The sequence below is a fragment of the Macaca nemestrina genome, chromosome 4 (genome assembly GCF_043159975.1).
Source record: "Macaca nemestrina isolate mMacNem1 chromosome 4, mMacNem.hap1, whole genome shotgun sequence".
Lineage (NCBI taxonomy): Eukaryota > Metazoa > Chordata > Mammalia > Primates > Cercopithecidae > Macaca > Macaca nemestrina.
The window spans coordinates 184,436,177-184,454,788 of NC_092128.1; the positions used below are offsets into that span (position 1 = coordinate 184,436,177).

The following is an 18,612-nucleotide window of genomic DNA, read 5'->3' on the forward strand; positions in this document are numbered from 1 at the left end:
CAGGAGGCTGAGGCAGGAGAAACACTTGAACCCAGGAGGCAAAGGTTGCTGTGAGTTGAAATCGTGCCACTGCACTCCAGCCTGGGCAACAGAGTGAGACTCCATCTCAAAAAAAAAAAAAAAAAAAGTTTGATGCAAGGTGGCCTGGGTGGAATAACTGAGTCAGCTGAGCCAGAACTAAGTGTGGTCGGCAGAGCACGAAAGAGTACACAAGCCGAGCCCCAGCGCTTTTCATCCAAGCACCAGGGGAAATATGCAAGTGAAGTCAGTGAGAGGCAATGAGCAATGGGTGGACACCAGGGGGACGGGGCTGTGGCTGGAGTAAGCGGGGTTTGTTTCATGCTGACCAGTGGTCAGCAGTCAGCTTCCGGCAGTAGAACCATGCCTAACAGATGTCTGGCTTTGGCTTGAGGAATCAGAGAATAGTCAGAAGGAGGACAGGATAGTTACCCTCATTTGTCGATAAATCCAGTCCGTGAAGACGGTCACATTCCCGTACACTCCTGGTCTGTTAGCTTGGGCACAGCCAGATCCCCAGCTTGTATCCCCGATCAGCCACCAGACATCGTTCTTCAAAGTGACCAGAGGCCCTCCACTGTCACCCTGGGGGACACGGCAAGGTACAGAGAGCAGAAAAATCACAATCCACTGCACACCACTGACCAGGCCTAGAGGAGGTGGGGGTGTGTGTTGCGGTGTGAGTTACGAGTGACTGTGTGGGCTCCAAGTCTCCACCATCAAAGGGTGACGGTCACAGAGATGTAACCCCCAAAGAGACAGCCCCCACCCTGAATTTTAATCTGTACAAGCTGGTAGTTACCAAATAAATTGCTGTTCATAATTTAAAATAGTCTAAATACTTGTTTCTGTTCCACTGGCACTTTTACCAAATACCAGTTTTTCAGAGGGCGCGTGTGATTTGCTGTTTGTACTTGCTTCTGCCACCAGAAGTGTTCACACTGTTTGTGGCCATCACTTCCCATGACTGCCCCGAGCTGGCTCCATGTCACTGCGGAGGCTCTGCTGACCCCAAGAATGCCCTCTCTCTCATGAGGGGTTCAGTAGGATCTGGTAAGGGTCAAAGGTAGAATAAACATGTTGAATTACCTGGCAAGAATCAACGGTCCCCTGCAGGAAGCCGGCACAGATCATGGCTGGTGTGATCAGGCCGTCGTAGACGTATTTGTTGTTGCATCTCCGCGGCTCAATGAGAGGCACCATGGCAGCGTTCAGCACGTCTGAGGTCTTCCCTAAGGACAGGGAGACTTGTTGAGCTCCCAGTGTTGCCAGCAGCTCTCGCAGGGAGAGCACACTTCCCTCCCTGAGACCCGCACACACACTACACAGATGGTCACAGCTCTCTCTCCAGCCCTGCCCCCGTCAGCTCATCCTAGCACCAAGCCCTCTCCTGGGAAACCTGGATTCTCCTTACAACTGGCAGTGCCTGTGCTGAGTGCAGCTCTGGAGTTCAGCTTCAGGGAAAGAACTTCCAAGTTCTGAAACCACAGGGCTCTATCAGTGCCGTGGAATCCCCCTCTTATTCACCAAAGGCTTGGTTCTGCCGAACCAATTTCCCGCTCCTCACTGAACACTACCCAGGACACAGGCTCCCGTTTCCCCTCTGGCACGCACACACCCTTCTGGAGCACAAACAACCCTCCCTAGGCCGCCTGCTTCTTGGCTCCCCTGCACATTAGAGCTTCTCAAGACACGGCCTGCACTTGCTACCTCTGCATTTCCCACTCTCGCTTCGCCTCCCCTTGGGTATCTTCTGGGCACCATGGGCTTAATGTGCAAAACCAGAACCCTCCATCACACCTTCTCCCACCCCAAATCTCACCAACCAATATTCCCTGGCTTGGAAGATGGCACCACCCGCCACCCTGGGACTTCAGTCACAGAGCAGAAAGCCATCGTCCCTGACTTCTCACTCTCTCTCCCACAGACGTGCAACCCATCAGCAAGTCTGGTGGCTCTAGCCCAAATGTACCCTCATCTCTCCACAACCATGCCCACACTCTGCTATGAGCTGCCTTCCTGTCTCAGGGAACCACAGCAATGGACTCGTCACCATGATCCTCATCTCCATCTATTCATTCCCACTCCCCGCACAGCTGCCAGATCATGGCACTCCCTGGCTCACGATCTCGCTACCTCAAGCAGACGAGAAGCTAGTGTCTTCACCATAATCCACAAGGACCTATGCAATCTGGCCCCAGCCCACCTCCTTGGCCCCTTGACCACACCTTAAGATACATGCACTAGCCTTTTTGATGTGTACACATTTCTGCCATTTGAGTCTCAGCTCAAATGCCACCTCTTCCGAGAAGCCTTCCCTGACCACCCCTTCAAAGTAGCCGGGACCTTGCTCCCCACCCTCAGATATTTGGAAGTACCTCGCTCAGTTGTTTGTCTTCTGTCTGACCACACCTGCCCCCCACCCCCGGCCCCCACATCCACAAGAGAGGTAAAGCTCCTGACAGCAGAGATGTTTGTCTTACTCTGTTCACTTCTGCATTCCCGGCACCTGAGTAGCACTCAGCCCGCACTAGGTGCAGGTGTGCACACATATTTGTCGCTATTCCCTTCATCTTGGATTCCATGAGGCCTTTTGCCCAGCTTGTGGCTTCACTGCAGTAAGTTTCTGCTGATGAGGAGCCAGGATGCCCCCCACTACCTTCCCTGATGCTCCCCCCAAATCACCCAACCTTTGTACTTTCCCCTGTTTGAACGGATTTGCTGTCTGTATGGCCTAGACGCTTTTGAGAAGGATGTAAACAATATGTAAAATGAACCTTTGTGCCTGCCACTAAGCTCTTCCAACCCTCCATAAAAATGAAGCAGCCAGGCTCCCTTCATTTGAAAGACTGTCAGAGAGAAATGCAGACTGCAACTGAAGGGGGCCTAGAGAGCCTCTCTCTGTGATTATCAGGGCAGAGGACAGGTTTAGATGTGGCCACCACAGGTCCAGGATGCCCGTCCTCACCAAGCCCCTGTCACTCAGCCATGGAGGCCTTGGTGGGATCTCCAGGGCAGCTCCAAGCTCACAATGGGTGCAACACAGGAGATCCTGCACCTCTAAACTCGTATGACCCAGATACTTCAAAAGCCATTCCACATGCTGCTCCGTGTGATTGTAATAAGAACACAGTGTATTAGGTAGAGTGGGCAGGATTTCTCCCATTTAGCAGATGGAGAAACTGAGGCACAAGGACTGGGGGAATCACCCAAAGTCATCCAATCATTGAGTAGTAGAACTGGGATTAAAACCTGGACCTCCCACTTCCGAACCCAATGCTCCATCTGTGGGCCCTGCAGTCCTATATGCCCAGGAGCCTCACCTTTCTCCTGGGTGGCCCCCCACCCAGAAATCCAGCAGTGCTGTTCCGGCTCCAGCATCATGCCTGGGTTGGGCAGACATACTGGTTTCACCACCTCTGTTTTAAGAAGAGAAAATACAGTGAGCCAGGCTAGTATCACCCAAGGCCTCAGGCTATGTCTCCACCTGGCCTTCCCACATGCAGGCTGCTGGGCCTGGCACCCCGGCCACCCTGCCCAGAGGACCCTGCATCCCAACAAGTCCCACATTTTCACTTTCTCCCCTTGCCAGACCCCTCCTTCTGGCAGGCAAGAAGTTATGCTACTTATAAGTAGAATTATTTGCTAACTCTGCTATAAGAGGAATTATTTGCTAGCTCTGCTTCTAAAATTACACACTCCAGGTGACCAAGAGGGGAAGGACACACAGGAGGCAACAGCCAAAAAGCCGATGGAGTCAGCTTTCGCCCCAGAGGCACCACACCGTTGCTCATGTGTTCGCTCTTCTATATGTGAACCATTTCCCAGTGTGAATACAGACACGTTGTAGGGAGGGCTGAGGTTTTGCTGCTTCTCTATCCACACGGGCCTAGAACATTCCAGACCACTGGATGGACCAGAGTGGGACCGAATAAGAGGCTAAGAGAAAGCATGTTTGTCCTGAATTAAGCAACTTGGTTTTAAAATGTATCTTTAAAAATCAAGGATCTTTACACATCTCAATAGTAGTTCTCAACTAGAAGTGACTTTGCCTCAAAGGGGATGTTTGGCAATGTCAGCAGACAACACTGGTTGTCACAACTCGGGAGCTGCTGGCCTCCAGTGGGTAGAGGCTGGGGATGCTGCTAAACATCCTACAAGGCACAAGAGAGCCCCAGAACAGAGAACCACCTCAGATGTCAAGAGTGCTGCAGTGGGAAAGCCCTGTTCTAGCCTTTTCCACCCCTGGCTTGAATCATCAACACTCAGTACAGTACAGAACAGATGTGGTGGCTGCTGCCTCCCCCAAAATGCGGCAGGTGCTCTTAGCCTCTGTGAGCCTCTCCCACTGGCCACCCACTGCACACCACCCTCGCTCAACGCAAATGCCTCCCTTCCATTTGGCACAGCACAAGTGTCATTTCCAATCAACATCTCCTTAAGATTCTGCCAACTTGCTTGCCAAGCCTGAGCCACGTGTACCATTGAAAGTCAGAGGCGTATGCAGCTTCATCAGCGCAATGTCATTGTTCTTGGTCTTGGAGTCATAATTTGGATGAGAAATCACTTTTTCTACTCGGTGTCCTTTTTCATAGAACATGGAAGATTGTCTCAAAGTCCCCACAAATGCCGTCCATTGCCACGGACTGTTAAGAGGTCTGGGAGAGAAGAAGGACTCAGTATCTCAGAGCCACAAACACGGAGCTCTTGGTGGATGAACTTCCAACATCAGAAGCTGGAGGCAAGACACCCAGAGGCGGGATGATTCACCAAAAACCTCACAGGGAGACAGTGGAGGAGGGGCTTGGCCTCCCCTTCTCCCCCACGCTCCCTCCACTCCGACTCCCCGCCTCAGCCCCCGACATCATCCCTCTTTCTGGCTCTTGTGTCACCGTGGAGGAATCTGCAGCACCCACCATGGGGCCGACATCCCTCCCTGGGGTTTCAAGGCCATTTCTAGCAGGACTGGCCCTTATTTTCCTTTGTATGCCAAAGCATTTCCTGGCACATAGTAGGTGCTTAATAAATGGGTACTGATGAACAGACTTGAAGTCCAATATCAATCACACCATTTCCTTTATCCAGGTGTTTCCCTCTTAAGATAATCCCAGCTCCTAGTGGACCCAGAGCATTTGGGAGTATGAAGAGGGGGAGAGAAGGGCGCACCCTTGGGTAACAGCCCTTGAGAGAAACCCAGCTCCTAGAGGGCCCAGAGCACGCGGGGGTGTGAAGATGGGCAGAGAAGGGAGCACCCTTGGGTAACAGCTCTTGCTTCCTTGACCTTCATAACAGCCCGAGAGAAGAAGGGCATGCCCATCTTATAGCTGGATGCACCATGGGTCAGAGACGTTGAGTGAATCATCTAAGGCCACGCAGCCAAAAAGGGCTGGGCCAAGAGTCAAACCCAGTTCAGCCTCTCTCTAAGGCAGAAAAATACTCTCTCTAAGGCAGAAAAATACATCCGCTGAGTAAGGCCTCCTCCAAAGCAGCATGTGACCAAAAGCACTATGTGTTTAAGAAAAAGGGGAGGGGTTGGTAGCTTCCATAAATGCTAACACTGTCACAGCTAGCCTCACCCCTACCTAACCCTTTGCATGAGCAATGCTGTGGCCAAGAACACTTAACCCCAGGGACCTTCCAGCAGGGCAGCCTGAGGCCCCTGAGCCTGTCTGAGTGTGTCCTCTCCTGGGACTAGTGTCCCGGAGAGAGGAGACCTCAGGGGGCGGGGGCTTCACTCAAGGGCAGGACAGAGCTCAGAGGACAGCGGCTGGAAGGAACGCTGGTCATGGTGACATCGTGGAGAATGTTCCACCTGCACCCTGCGTCCCGCGTGCAGGGGACACTCAGTGCATACGTGCTGAAGGACGACACAGCCATGCGCTGCCTGGCATGAGTGCACCTGGTGCCCCACAAGCCTAGGAAGCAGGCGCAACACTCTCCCCATTTAAACACAAGGACGCCCAGGCTGCAAGGGTTGAGACCCTGCTCAAGGTCACAGGGTGACTGGAGGCCAGCCCGGAGACCCCACCCAGCCCGCGCCGCCCCTGGCATACTTTTCCACGCAGTGAGCAGCTGTCACGATCCACTCGGGGGTGATGATGGAGCCTCCGCACACATGGATGTTCTGGACGTGCAGACTGACCTGCCAGGGCCAGGCCCCCAGGAGCGCGTTCTGGCCGCCCACGATCCTGCTCTGGCGGTTTAAGTTTGAGCGGACCCCACAAGCTGAGGAAGACAAACAGGAGGCCAGTGGGGTGAGATCAGCAGAAGCCGCCCAGCCACCCAGCGCCCTCCCCTCCCGAGGGTCTCCCAGGCTGCAAGGACAGGGCAGATGGCAGCGGCACCACTGCTGGGGGCAGACTCAGGGGGCTCCTGGGGGTCTCCTGGGACCCAGGTCGGGGTGTTCTGGATAACAAGGCCCTGGGGACTCCTTGAGTCTTGGAGGCACTGACACCACTCAAGGGCCCCAGATTCTCATACAAAGAAAAGGAAAATGGGAGGGGCAGGCTGGGAGTGAGGGGGTGAGGAGACGAGGGGGTGAGTGAGATGGTGAAGGGGTGAGTGAGTGAGGAGGTGAGTGAGGAGGTGGGGGGTGAGGGGGTAATTGAGAGGGTGAGGGGGTAATTGAGGGGATGAGGGGATGAGTGAGGGGGTGAGTGAGGGGTGAGGAGGTGAGGGAGTAAGGGGTGAGTGAGGGGGTGATGGGGTGAGTGAAAAGGTGAGGGGGTGATTGAGGAAGTGAGGGGGTAAGTCAGGGGGTGAGGGGGTGAGCGAGGAGGTGAAAGGGTGAGTGAGGGGGTAAGGAGGTGAGTGAGGAGGTGAGGGGGTGAGTGAGGGGATAAGGGGTGAGTGAGGGGTTGAGGGAGTCATAGAGGGTGAGTGAGGGGGTGAGGGGTGAATGAGGGGGTGAGGGGGTGAGTGAGGGGGTGAGGGGTGAGTGAGGGGGTGAGGGGTGAGTGAGGGGGTGAGGGGGTGAGTGAGGGGATGAGGGAGTGATAGAGGGTGAGTGAGGGGGTGAGGGGGTGAGTGAGGGGATAAGGGGTGAGTGAGGGGGGTTGAGGGAGTGATAGAGGGTGAGTGAGGGGGTGAGGGGGTGAGGGGTGAGTGAGGGGGTGAGGGGGTGATAGAGGGTGAGTGAAGGGTGTGAGGGGGTGAATGAGGGGGTGAGGGGGTGAGTGAGGGGATGAGGGGTGAATGAGGGGTTGAGGGAGTGATAGAGGGTGAGTGAGGGGGTGAGGGGGTGATAGAGAGTGAGTGAAGGGGTGAGGGGTGAATGAGGGGGTGAGGGGTGAGGGGGTGAGTGAGGGGGTGAGGGGGGTGAGTGAGGGGGGTGAGGGAGTGAATGAGGGGTTGAGGGAGTGATAGAGGGTGAGTGAAGGGGTGAGGGTGAGTGAGGGGGTGAGGGGTAAGTGAGGGGGTGAGGGTAGTGAGTGAGGGGGTGAGGGGTGAATGAGGGGTGAGGGGTGAGATGGTGAGTGAGGGGGTGAGGGGTGAATGAGGGGTGAGGGGGTGGGGGGTGAGGGGGTGAGTGAGGGGATAGGGGTGATGGGGTGAGGGGGTGAGAGGGTGAGTGATGGGTGAGGGGTGTGAGGGGTGAGGGGGTGAGGGGTGATGAGGGGGTGAGGGTGTGAATGAGGGGGTGAGGGGTGATGAGGTGAGTGAGGGGGTGAGGGGGTGAGTGAGGGGTGTGTGAGGGGGTGAGTGAGGGGGTGGGGGGGGGGGGGTGGGGGATGAGGGGGGTTGGGGGGGTGTAGGGGGTGAGTGAGGGGTGGGGGTGTGTTGAGGGGGTGGGGGTTGGTGGGGGTGTGGGGGTGTGGGGGGTGTGGTGGGGATGTGGGGGTGGTGGGGGGTTGAGGGGTGTTAGAGGTGGTGGGGGGGTGGGGGTTGGATGTGGGGGTGAGGGGGTGTGTGGGGGTGGGTGAGGGGTGGGGGGTGTATGGGGGGTGGGGGGTGGGGGTGGGTGGGGGGTGGGGGGTGGGTGGGGGGGTGGGGGTTGGTGGGGTTGTGGGTGTGTAGGGGTGGTGTTGGGGGTGAGGGGTGAGTGAGGGGGTGAGGGGTAGTGAGGGGGTGAGGGGTGAGTGAGGGGGTGGTGGGGTGAAGGGGCCTGCTGCCTTCCCTGCTTCCTGTGTGCGAGTGTCTTCTCCACCAGGAGGTGAGTACATGGGCAGAGGGCAGGGCGGGTACTATGTGCCCTTGGAGCTGTGCTGGACCCCAACTCAGGACCTAAAGAAGACCTGAGCCAGCCCTGCTGGGATGACTGTGTCAGCGCCTTCCAGCTCTTCAAATGAAAAGCTGAGCTCAGGGACCACGGCCCACAACAGCACTGGGCCATCCCAGAGGAGGAGAGCGATGGCGGCTTCCACATTTGCAAACGGTTTGGAAACTGTAAGCACTCAAACACGGAGATGGGGACAGCCAAGTCTAAGCCACTGTCCAAATTCAGGAGAGAAGAGGCAAGAGCGCTGTTGTTCTCCGGGTTTGTCTCTCCTCCCAGGTCCCACTGGCTGATGGGTACGTGGTGGCCACACCATGGTGCTGGACCACAGCCCTGCAGAGCTCCAAGTCCACATTAGGTGGCTGCCAGGGCTCACTAACGCCACCCCCTTCACTTTCTGGAGAAAGAGACCTGCGGCGCCTCCGGCTCGTGGGTGGCATAAAGCATAGGGCTTTGTCAGCTTCCTCAGTGGGCCTGACCTCAGGGGGTGTCCCTTGGACCCAAGGCTGAAGGTGTCTGCAGGCCATGGAAATCCAAACCAAGAGCTCCTTGGAAAGAGCGAGAGGCCGCTGGGCACATCCCAACCGTTGACCCACCTTCTTCTTCCCACGCCCCCAGAGACACAGGGAGTACTGTTCTGAAAGTAGAGAGCATTTCCTAGTTAGAAGTATCAAAAGGGGGACTCCAGATGAACTTACCTATACAGCGTAAAGAAACCACTGCTTTTGAAGAACAGGCATCACTACAAAAAGAACAAGGGAAATTCTGGTCACGATACTGAGGAGTCACCTGCCTCTCGCATGCTCAGAAATCAGTCATTTCTTCTGATGTTCCCTCTCCTGTCTTCTGAGACGTAGAAGGGTCCTGTGATTTACAACCCCAATAAGGTAAGTAAATCCATATAGGGACAGTGGCAAAGACCGACATTGAGCCAAAGTATGCAGCTCATATCCCACTGTGTGACCTTGGGCAAGTTACTCAACCTCTCTTAAAATTGTACCAACTCCTAAGGTGGTTGTGAGGGTAAGCATACGATAATGCTAGTTTTTCTTTTCTCTTTGGAATTTAAAATCATCTTCTAATTTGTAAGGAAGACATTTGGAAACTTCTGGCTCCTATGACTGCTTTACCATTTGTAGTGTTGAAGGCAACATAACCAATAATTTCCCTAGAATTAGAAGAAACATAAGAGTTTACTCCTTTGGGAGTCAAACATCCCAGGTTATGGATGAAGAGGAAGTCATTCGTGCCTTCTGTCCTTCAGTGAATTCCCCAGGCTATGCTGAGAAGGAAAGTCACAGCCCGTGGCGTGCAGAGCTGGCCCACCCTGACAACTGGGCCGTGTGCTCTGCGGAACATAAACAATTTCCACTGAGCATCAATATCGGACTAGGCTTCCCATGTCCGAGATGGGGCCAGACACAAGGAGCCTCCTCTGAAATGATGTCTGAACAGACAGAACAGGAACCTGGGGTCAGAACCACAAAATCACGACCTGAACTCTCCTCCTATCCTGGCTAACTTGAACGATGGACGTTTCTTTACCAATCATAGCTCTAGCCTAGCCTCATTCCAACCTCCTCCTAGAAAAAAAATAATAAAGCAGCCATCACAGAATTACCCCTGCATCCTGATAGCATCCAATCCAGAGCAAAGCCCCGCTTCCTCCAGCCGCCCCAAACCACCTCACAGGAGCCCAGGCCCTACAATAATAGGTCCTTCCTAACACCCTCTACTGAGGCACACCCCCCGGGTTCCCAGTGGACTACAGGTGCATTCCAGGTGGACTCTGGCTCTGGGGCACTGACACGGCCAAGCAAAGACATGTTCTCTTCAAGAGAAGACATTCCTAAGAATCCTAAGGGCGGTAGAGATAGCCCTGTGTGGTCACAGCGTCAGGGCACATGTGGCTATTCACAGAAGCCCGACAGAAGACAAGCCAAGAACTCAGGCATCAAGGGCAACTCCTGCACAAAAAGAGGAAAAGAAGTGCCTCCTCCGCCCACCACCACCGCGGAGACAGAATAGAGCCTACCAGACAATGGCCTTCTCTTCTTCCTTCCAAGCCCTCCAGCCTCCTTGTGAGTTCCAAGGCTCTTGCCAAGGGATGGCAGCACCTCCTCCCCTCCCCTACCCCTGCCCAGCTGGACTTGGCTCCCTGTTTCTGTGTGTAACCCAGGAAGACAAAGAACCACTCAGCATTTACAAAGTGCCCAGGCAGCTGTGTTTAGCTTCTCCACAGGGACAAACCGCAGCCCTGCTGTTTTGATGGGTGCACCTGGCCGCGCACAGCCCTCCCCACTGGGCTTGCCCTGCCACATTCCCCAGGACAGCAGGCTGCGGTGGAAGTCAGGCCCCCAGACACCTCTGCCAGCGGCCACCAGGAATGCAAACCTGCCCCAGGCTCCCACTCAGAGGAAAGGTGGCGCAGGGTGATTAGTTCATCCTCCCCCGAAACGCAGCACCTGGCACCTGGCGGGCAGGGAGGTGATGCCTAGACACCAGGCATAAGCCCTGGGGACCTGGGAGGCAAGGAGAGCTCATGGGCACAGGACACTGTGTATCTTTCACATCAGAAAACACTCACATAACAGCAACAATCGTAGCAAACATCTTAAATGTGTGCAAAGCAAAAGGGATAGCTAAGTCCATCTCCTCTTCCGCCCTCCCAGCCAGGTCAGCCACTCATCACGTGACCTGTGGCTTGTGCCTACTTCTACCCCCTGGACACACACGACTCATTCCCAGGCCGCCAGAATGCTGCCCACCCCTCACAGAGCACCGTCTGGCACTGCCGTCCCAGGGTTGGGGCTAAGGGGACCAGCCAGCCCAGCAGCCTGGAACAGAGCAGGACTTTCCTTGCTGAAACCAGTGAAGTCCCTGGCAAACTGGGATGAGCCGGTCACCCTGGCTGGGACACTGAGATATTATCTTGGATTCCTAGAACCACACCCTGACACAATAGACACATCTCTAAATGTCTGAAGAGCAAAGGAAAATAAATAGAGTTGAATGTCAGTGTTGCAGTGTTATCGAGTACCATCGAGGGCAGACGGTAGAGGCTGAAAATGAAATAGCAGAGGAACCTCGGCCACTTCCTATGAATAAACCAAGGGCTGCTTAGAGTAACCAGGCCTGGTCAGACTCTAATCTCCTCCCAATGCAAAACCCATCCAGACCGAGTATTGCAGCTTGGAGAAATGAGACTCAGGACAGCGATTCCCCATGGTGTCTCCTAGTTGATTTCATTCCAAAATGTTTCACAGAAGAAGTCACTGCATACCTGTGGTACAGTTTTTTATAGATATCGACATTGCCAGCACTTGTGTTCAGTTTCATAAAGCTGGTGGCTCCACTGTTATCCACTATTCCTTGGCTAGAGTAAAAACTATTCCTAAAAAAGACAGAAAACCTTATTTATGTAATGGTTAAGACATAAGCAAATACAAATCCTATACTATGTCATAATACCTCTCATATGACATTCAAAATAAGAGGGAAAAACCTTAGCATTTAGGAAAAAAAAAAAATCACACATTCTAACCAAGTGTAACGATTTTTTCAGTTCAATAACCCTAAAGTGTCAGGTAAAATTTTTTCATTGGTTGTGTTTCTTATCCAGGTTAGGATCAAGAAACTATGAGAAGGACATAGGAGTGTATAATCATACATACATTTAATCTAATAAAAGGTACAGATGTTAAAATGTCCCCAGTTATCAATTCCACCAGGTTCCTGGACTGTGATTGGGCGCTTTGCTGTGTAATTCTCCCTTGCTGTTGAGGGATGGCAGAGTGACTAGCTAAGATGCCAACTTTCTCATCAAGTTGTAATTCATTCTGAAAACTGGCATATCGAATACCCTAAAGTTGCATAGAAATCACCTGGGGACCCTCCCATGGAAAATAAAGTGGCAGTAGAATCCTACCGCCCTTTCCCTGATGCCTGAGGGCTGCCACATCTCCCCAAGCAGTGCTGGTAAGTGGTAACCACCGCACCCCCGGCCAGGAACCACTGGCAAGGGACACACACCCCCTTAAGCCTTCCCACCTTCCCTCAGAGCTGCAAGCAGGAATGACATTTTTTAAGTATAAATCTGATTGATTGATTCTCTCCCCAGTTCAAAAGCCTTCCATGGCTCCCGAATGCAGTGAAACTGGGCACAGGATTTGTCCCTGCTGCTCTCCCCAGCCCAACCCTCCTCGCCGGCTGTTCTGGCCCAACCTCTACCCAGGGGGTGAATGGACCCTGGCTGAGAGGCGTCTTGGGAAAAGAGGCACCTAATGCCCTCAGCCTGCACCCCTGACCAGACGACCACAGCACTGGGCACTCCCGAGCAACTAGAAGTCTATAGAGGCCAAGGAGGAGGCAGGGCAGGGTAGCAGCGAGCCGAGGTCTGTGTGCTGGGCACAGCCCTAGCAGGACAAGTTCCACCTGCTGGTTACAGGGCTCAGCTTTTGGAAGGTGACAACTGTCCCCAGCACTCATGTGCCGGTACTTTCACGGCGAGGCAGAGAGAGGGTCTTCTCATGTTTCTACTGTCTGTTCCCGTCACCATGCGGGTGCTGCCCCGTACTCACTTATAGCCCATGTCCCTGCAGGCTGCCCGCGCGTAGTTCTCGTTCCAGTCGTCTCGGCATACAGGGTGCCAGGACTTCCTCTGAGATGAGTACACCTGAAGAATGAAGTTTGGTCCATAGAGGCGAACTGCACGAGAAGGAGGATTCTCTGAGTTTCTTTCTTTTTTTTTTGAGATGGAGTCCCGCTCTGTTGCCTAGGCTGAAGTGCAGTGGTGTGATCTCCACTCACTGCAGCCTCCACCTCCCGGGTTCAAGCGATTCTCCTGCCTCAGCCTCCTGAGTAGCTGGGATTACAGGCATTCACCACCCCGTCCAGCTAATTTTTGTATTTTATTAGAGATGGGGTTTCATCATGTTGGCCAGGGTGGTCTCAAACTCCTGACCTCAGATGATCCCCCTGTCTCAGCCTCCCAAAGTGTGGGAATTACAGGTGTGAACCATTGCACCAGGCTTTGTCCCAGCTTGTATTGTCCTAGCTGCTACCCGAGCCCCGCGCTCCTCGAGACTCCGGAGGTGGCCGCGTAGAGCTTACTCTTTGCGAGGCACTGACCGCACACAAAGGGAGGCCACAAACTATTCTTTTTCTGCAAAAAGTGCTCTCTACACAAAATCATTGAAACAGGCATTGGGTCAAAAACTTGTATGAACGTTCACTGCAGCCCTCTTAAAACAGCCAAAAGGCAAAAACACTCTAAACGCCCACCAACGGCTGGGTGAGCAGAATCGGATATGTCCACGATATACAATGGAATATGATTCAGCCAGAAGAGGGAATGAAATTCAGACCCAGGCTGCAACCTGCATGAGCCTTGAAGACCTTACGCTCAGTGAAAGGAGCCAGACGTACTGCATGAGCCCACATATTGCACGATCCCACTCACATGGAATGCCTAGAGTAGGAAATCTATAGACACTAAGTAGATTAGTGATTGCTTAGGAGTAGGAGGGATGGGCTGGGAGGAGGGATACGGGGTGATAGTTCAAGGGCTTGGGGTTTCTTTATGAGCTGATGAAAATATCCTAAAATTGACTGTGGTGATAGCTGCACATATTGGTGAATATATAAAAGTCAGTGAATTATATATTTAAATTTGATGGTACATAAATAACATTTCAATAAGCTGTTTTATATAAAAAAGTATATCTCAGTAAGTTATTTTATATATACAATGTTTTATATATAAAAGCACTGAATTATATACTCGAATTTTATGGTACATAAATTAGATCTCAATAAGCTCTTTTTAAAAATAAATAAGATAGGCCAGTCACGGTGGCTCATGCCTTAATCCCAGCACTTTGGGAGGCCAAGGTGGGTGGATCATCTGAGGTCAGGAGTTCAAGACCAGCCTGACCAACACGGAGAAACCCCGTCTCTACTAAAAATAGAAAATTAGCCGGCGTGGTGGTGCATGCCTGTAATCCCAGCTACTCGGGAGGCTGAGTCAGGAGAATCTCTTGAACCTAGGAGGCGGAGGTTGCGGTGAGCTGAGATGCTGCCATTGCACTCCAACCTGGGCAACAAGAAAAAAACAAAAAGAAAAAGAAGCAGCATATCTCATTTCAGTTACTTTTTAAAAAGTGAACAGACACACATCTGTGTGTGTCTGGGGTGTAAGGTGGGGGATGGGGGGTAGGTAAGTAAGCAGAGCAAGGAAAAAGAGATTTTTCACAGCATACCCTTTTGTACTTCCTTGATTTTGACCTACCTGGGTGTACAACTATTAAAGTATTTAAATAAATACGACTTAAATACTAAGAAGAGAGCAACTCTTCAGGTAACATAAGGACTTTGTTGGTGTTTTTTCACCCACTTGTTCACATAGAAGAATATCAAAAGCCATTCCAGGCCAGGTGCTATGGTTCACGCCTGTAATTCCAACAGTTTGGGAGGCTGAGTTGTGAGGATTGCTTGAGGTCAGGAGTTCGAGACCAGCCTGGACAACATTGACGAAACCCCATTTCTACAAAAAATACAAAAATTAGCCAGGCATGGTGGCGAGCCCCTGCAGTCCCAGCTACTTGGGGGGCTGAGGCTGGGGGAATTGCTTAACCCCAGGAGGTTGAAGTTGCAGTGAGCCATGATCATGCCACTGCACTCCAGCCTGGGCAACAGAGTGAAACCTTGTCACCAGGGGAAAAAAAAAAAAAAAAAACCATTCCACGTGCTATCTTAACTACAAGCTACTCCATCTTAAAAACTCCCCACTTTATTTAAGAAACTAAATAAAGCAAAAGAACTATATTTAATCAGCAAATGTATCATTTTCAAGTGCAAACCCTTTTCTGGGAAGCAAGGCTGTGCTGGAGGAAAGGTATCAAGAACACAGAACACTCGGGCCGCTCAAGGGCCAAGCTCCACGGGCCAGTGCTCCTCACCAGAAATTCCACAGCCAGGACTTACAGTGAGGGCGTAACAGGAAGCCAGTCCCCATCAAGGATGGCCCTTAGGAGAGAGGAAATTACTTTAACACGGAAAACTCTGTCTAGAATTCTTGGCCAGCTCTGAGGCTCATGGTTTCTACAGAAAACCCCAGGAGGTTAGGACTGCACTTGAGGGAGGGGAGGAGAACTGCCTAAGAGATTTCTGGTAAGTTCTCTGACTCTACAATTCTGAAATTTCTATTTCTAGAAAAAAAAAATGGTTCTAGTGTAAACATGTCAGAGTGTGCTTAGCGGGAACTAAGATGTAAGAGCGCACCCCGCCACCAACGCTGATCCGTAAGCCTGGAATGCTTGGGAAATTTGAGATGGAGTCTCGCTGTGTCGCCCAGGCTGGAGTGCAGTGACACAATTTCGGCTTACTGCAACCTCCACCTCCCAGGTTCAAGTGATTCTCCTGCCTTAGCCTCCTGAGTAGCTGGGACTACAGGTATGCACCACCACGTCTGGCTAGTTTTTGTATTTTTAGTAGAGACAGGGTTTCATCACGTTGGTCAGGCTGGTCTCAAACTCCTGACCTCATGCTCTGCCCACCTTGGCCTCCCGAAGTGTCGAGATTACAGGCATGAGCCACTGCGCCCAGCCAGGAAATAAGTTTTAAAAGAAGAGGAAGAAAGTAAAAGGCCCCCTGCCGAGCCCCATTCAGTATGCAGCGGGCAGGAGGGGGATGATTAGCACAACCCTCATACTCAGGCTCCTTTCCCTGTTACAGCCACTAACTACCCTTGAAATCACCCTCAAAAATTCATGAAAAATACAAATAAAAATGCAAATGAAAACCACAATGAGGTATCATCTCATACCTCTAAGCATGGCTCCTATCAAAAAGATGGAAAATAACAGGAGTTGGTGAGGATGTAGATGAGAAATGGAGCCTTTGCACCCTGTGGGTGGGAGTGGAAGTTGCTACGGCCATTATGGAAAACAGTATGGAGTTTCCTCAAAATGTTAGAAACACAACTGCCATGTGATCCAGCAATCTCACTGCTGGGTTTATCTCCAAAGGAAAGGATATCCGTGTGTTGAAGAGACCTGCACTCCCACGCTCACTGTGGCATTTTTCACAACAGCCAAGATATGACATCAACCTAAGTGTCCCTCGGTGAATGAATGGATAAAGAAAACGTGGTGTATATGCACAATGCGATACTATTCCGCCATAAGAAAGACGGAAATCCTGTCATTTCCGACAACATAGATGAAGCTGGAGGACATGACGCTAAGTGAACAAGCTAGACACAGATATACAAACACTGCATGAGGCCACTGACACGTGGAATGTAAAAACATGAAACTCGCAGAAGCAGAGAGAATGGCAGCTACCAGAGGCTGGGGGCGGGGGGTGACAACACTGGGGAGATGTTGGTCAGAGGTCACAAAATCTTAGCTAGACAGGAGGAATAAGTTCCAGAGATCTATTGTACATCATAGTGATTGCAGTTAATAAACGCTATGTTGCATATTTGAAAATCACTATGAGAGCAGGTTTTATGTGTTCTTCATAAGACATGTATATGAGGTAAGGCCCATGTTCTAGCTTGACATGGCCATGCCACAGGCATACATGTATCCAAACATCATGTGGTATGCCATAAATAGGTGCAATGCTTCCTCGTTCATTAAAATAAGTAAATAGATAAACCACAGAAAATAAAGTAAAACAGATGAGCCCACTCTGTGACAAGAGATAGACCTTTAAAGGCAGCTTGTTTTGAAAATAACAGAGTGCATCTCCAACTTTGTTTTTAATTAATTAATTAATTGATTAATCTTTTGAGACAGAGTCTGGCTTTGTCTCCCAGGCAGGAGCAGTGGCATGATTTCAGCTCGCTGCAACCTCCGCCTCCCAGGTTCAAGTGATTATCCTGCCTCAGCCTCCTGAATATTTGGGATTACAGGCACCTGTAATATTACCACACCTGGCTAATTTTTATATTTTTAATGGAGACAGGTTTTCACCTTATTGGTCAGGCTGGTCTCAAACTCCTGACCTCAGGTGATCCACCTGCCTCGGCCTCCCAAAGTACTGGGATTACAGGCATGAGCCACCGTGCCTGGCCTGCATCTCCAACTTTATAAACAGTTTGCTCATCTTAACTGACTTTCTGTGGCAGTTCAGAGCACGTATGGTTCCAATGACACAGTCCTCGGTGGCCCTGTCATCTCCCTCCCACCTGCTGTGTGAGGTTGGGCCAGAAACACAACCCCTCTGAGCCCCAGGGCTCAGCCTGGAGCAGGAATTCAATGGCATCATGTGTCAGCGTACTGGACACAGGCCAGGCCCAGCCACCCAAAGGCTCCTGGACCTGGCTGCTGTCTCTAAGGTGAGCAGAGCAGTCCCTTCCCAAGGCCAAGGCCGACTCACCACACCGGTTCTCGTCCTCCCCGTTCGGGCAGTGTGACACGCCATCGCACCAGTTAGAGGAGCTGATGCAGGTACCTGAGGAGTCGCACTCTATCCCAGAGTCGGAGCACTTGCTGCCCACTTGCAGAGAAAACAGAAGAGAGGTGCCCATCAGGCTGAGAAACCCAATGAGCCTCATGGAGTGAGGAACACGGTGGCATTACTGTAGCTCTCTGCAGCCTCCAACTTTTTTTTTTTTTAGACAAAGTCTCACTCTGTCACCCAGGCTGGAGTGCAGGGGCACAATCTTGGCTCACTGCAACCTCTGCCTTCTGGGTTCAAGTGATTCTCCTGCCCCAGCCTCCCAGGTAGCTGGGATTACAGGTACGTGCCACCATGCCTGGCTAATTTTTTGTATTTTTAGTAGAGATGGAGTTTCAACATGTTGGCCAGGCTGGTGGTCTCGAACTCCTGACTTCAGGTGGTCCACCTGCCTTGGCCTCTTCAAGTGCTGGGATAACAGGCGTGAGCCACCGCACCCAGCCAATTCCCCCACTTTAATAAGGAGGAGAAGTGTCCTTGCCACCAGCAAGTATAAGTGGAATTAGCACTGGGCCACCTTACTTCCGTGGGGGCAATGGGAAGGACCCTCTCAGTGTTTGCGTTTGGACGGCACTCACACGTCCTCTCTATCACACAGGTAACTTCAAGGATCCACAATGGCGCATGAGTCTGCACCACCCCAGGCTAATGGGAAAGGCTCAGGCTGTAGTTGCAGGAGGTAGGACAGGGAGGGGCAGGCCTGACCCCCAACAGCCACTGCTGTGCAGTGAGATACAGGTAACTGAGTATGGCCCCAAGGTAGAACTTGTGCTCACAGTGCTGGGTGGCACCAAGCACCCCAAAGCATTGGGTACATTCTAAATGCTTTCCCCATGATGTGTCAATCTCATAGCTGAACAAGAGAAGGGAAGACAGACAGCCTCGTTATGGAAGAGAGGAACCTCACGGAG

The 18,612-nt window shown here is 52.0% G+C and overlaps 1 protein-coding gene across 1 annotated transcript in view; it reads right to left on the bottom strand.

The window, feature by feature from the left end:
* LOC105472601 (transmembrane serine protease 2) overlaps positions 1–18,612 on the bottom strand; it is a 40,672-nt gene that overhangs the window by 2,614 nt on the left and 19,446 nt on the right. The window contains exons 5-13 of the mRNA XM_011725990.3: positions 17,621–17,740; positions 12,814–12,940; positions 11,517–11,627; positions 8,932–8,975; positions 6,072–6,243; positions 4,501–4,676; positions 3,342–3,437; positions 1,108–1,250; positions 451–603 (exon numbers count right to left, since the gene is read on the bottom strand). Of these exons, the coding sequence (XP_011724292.1) occupies positions 451–603; positions 1,108–1,250; positions 3,342–3,437; positions 4,501–4,676; positions 6,072–6,243; positions 8,932–8,975; positions 11,517–11,627; positions 12,814–12,940; positions 17,621–17,740 (1,142 nt within the window). The remainder of the gene's footprint in view (positions 1–450; positions 604–1,107; positions 1,251–3,341; positions 3,438–4,500; positions 4,677–6,071; positions 6,244–8,931; positions 8,976–11,516; positions 11,628–12,813; positions 12,941–17,620; positions 17,741–18,612) is intronic.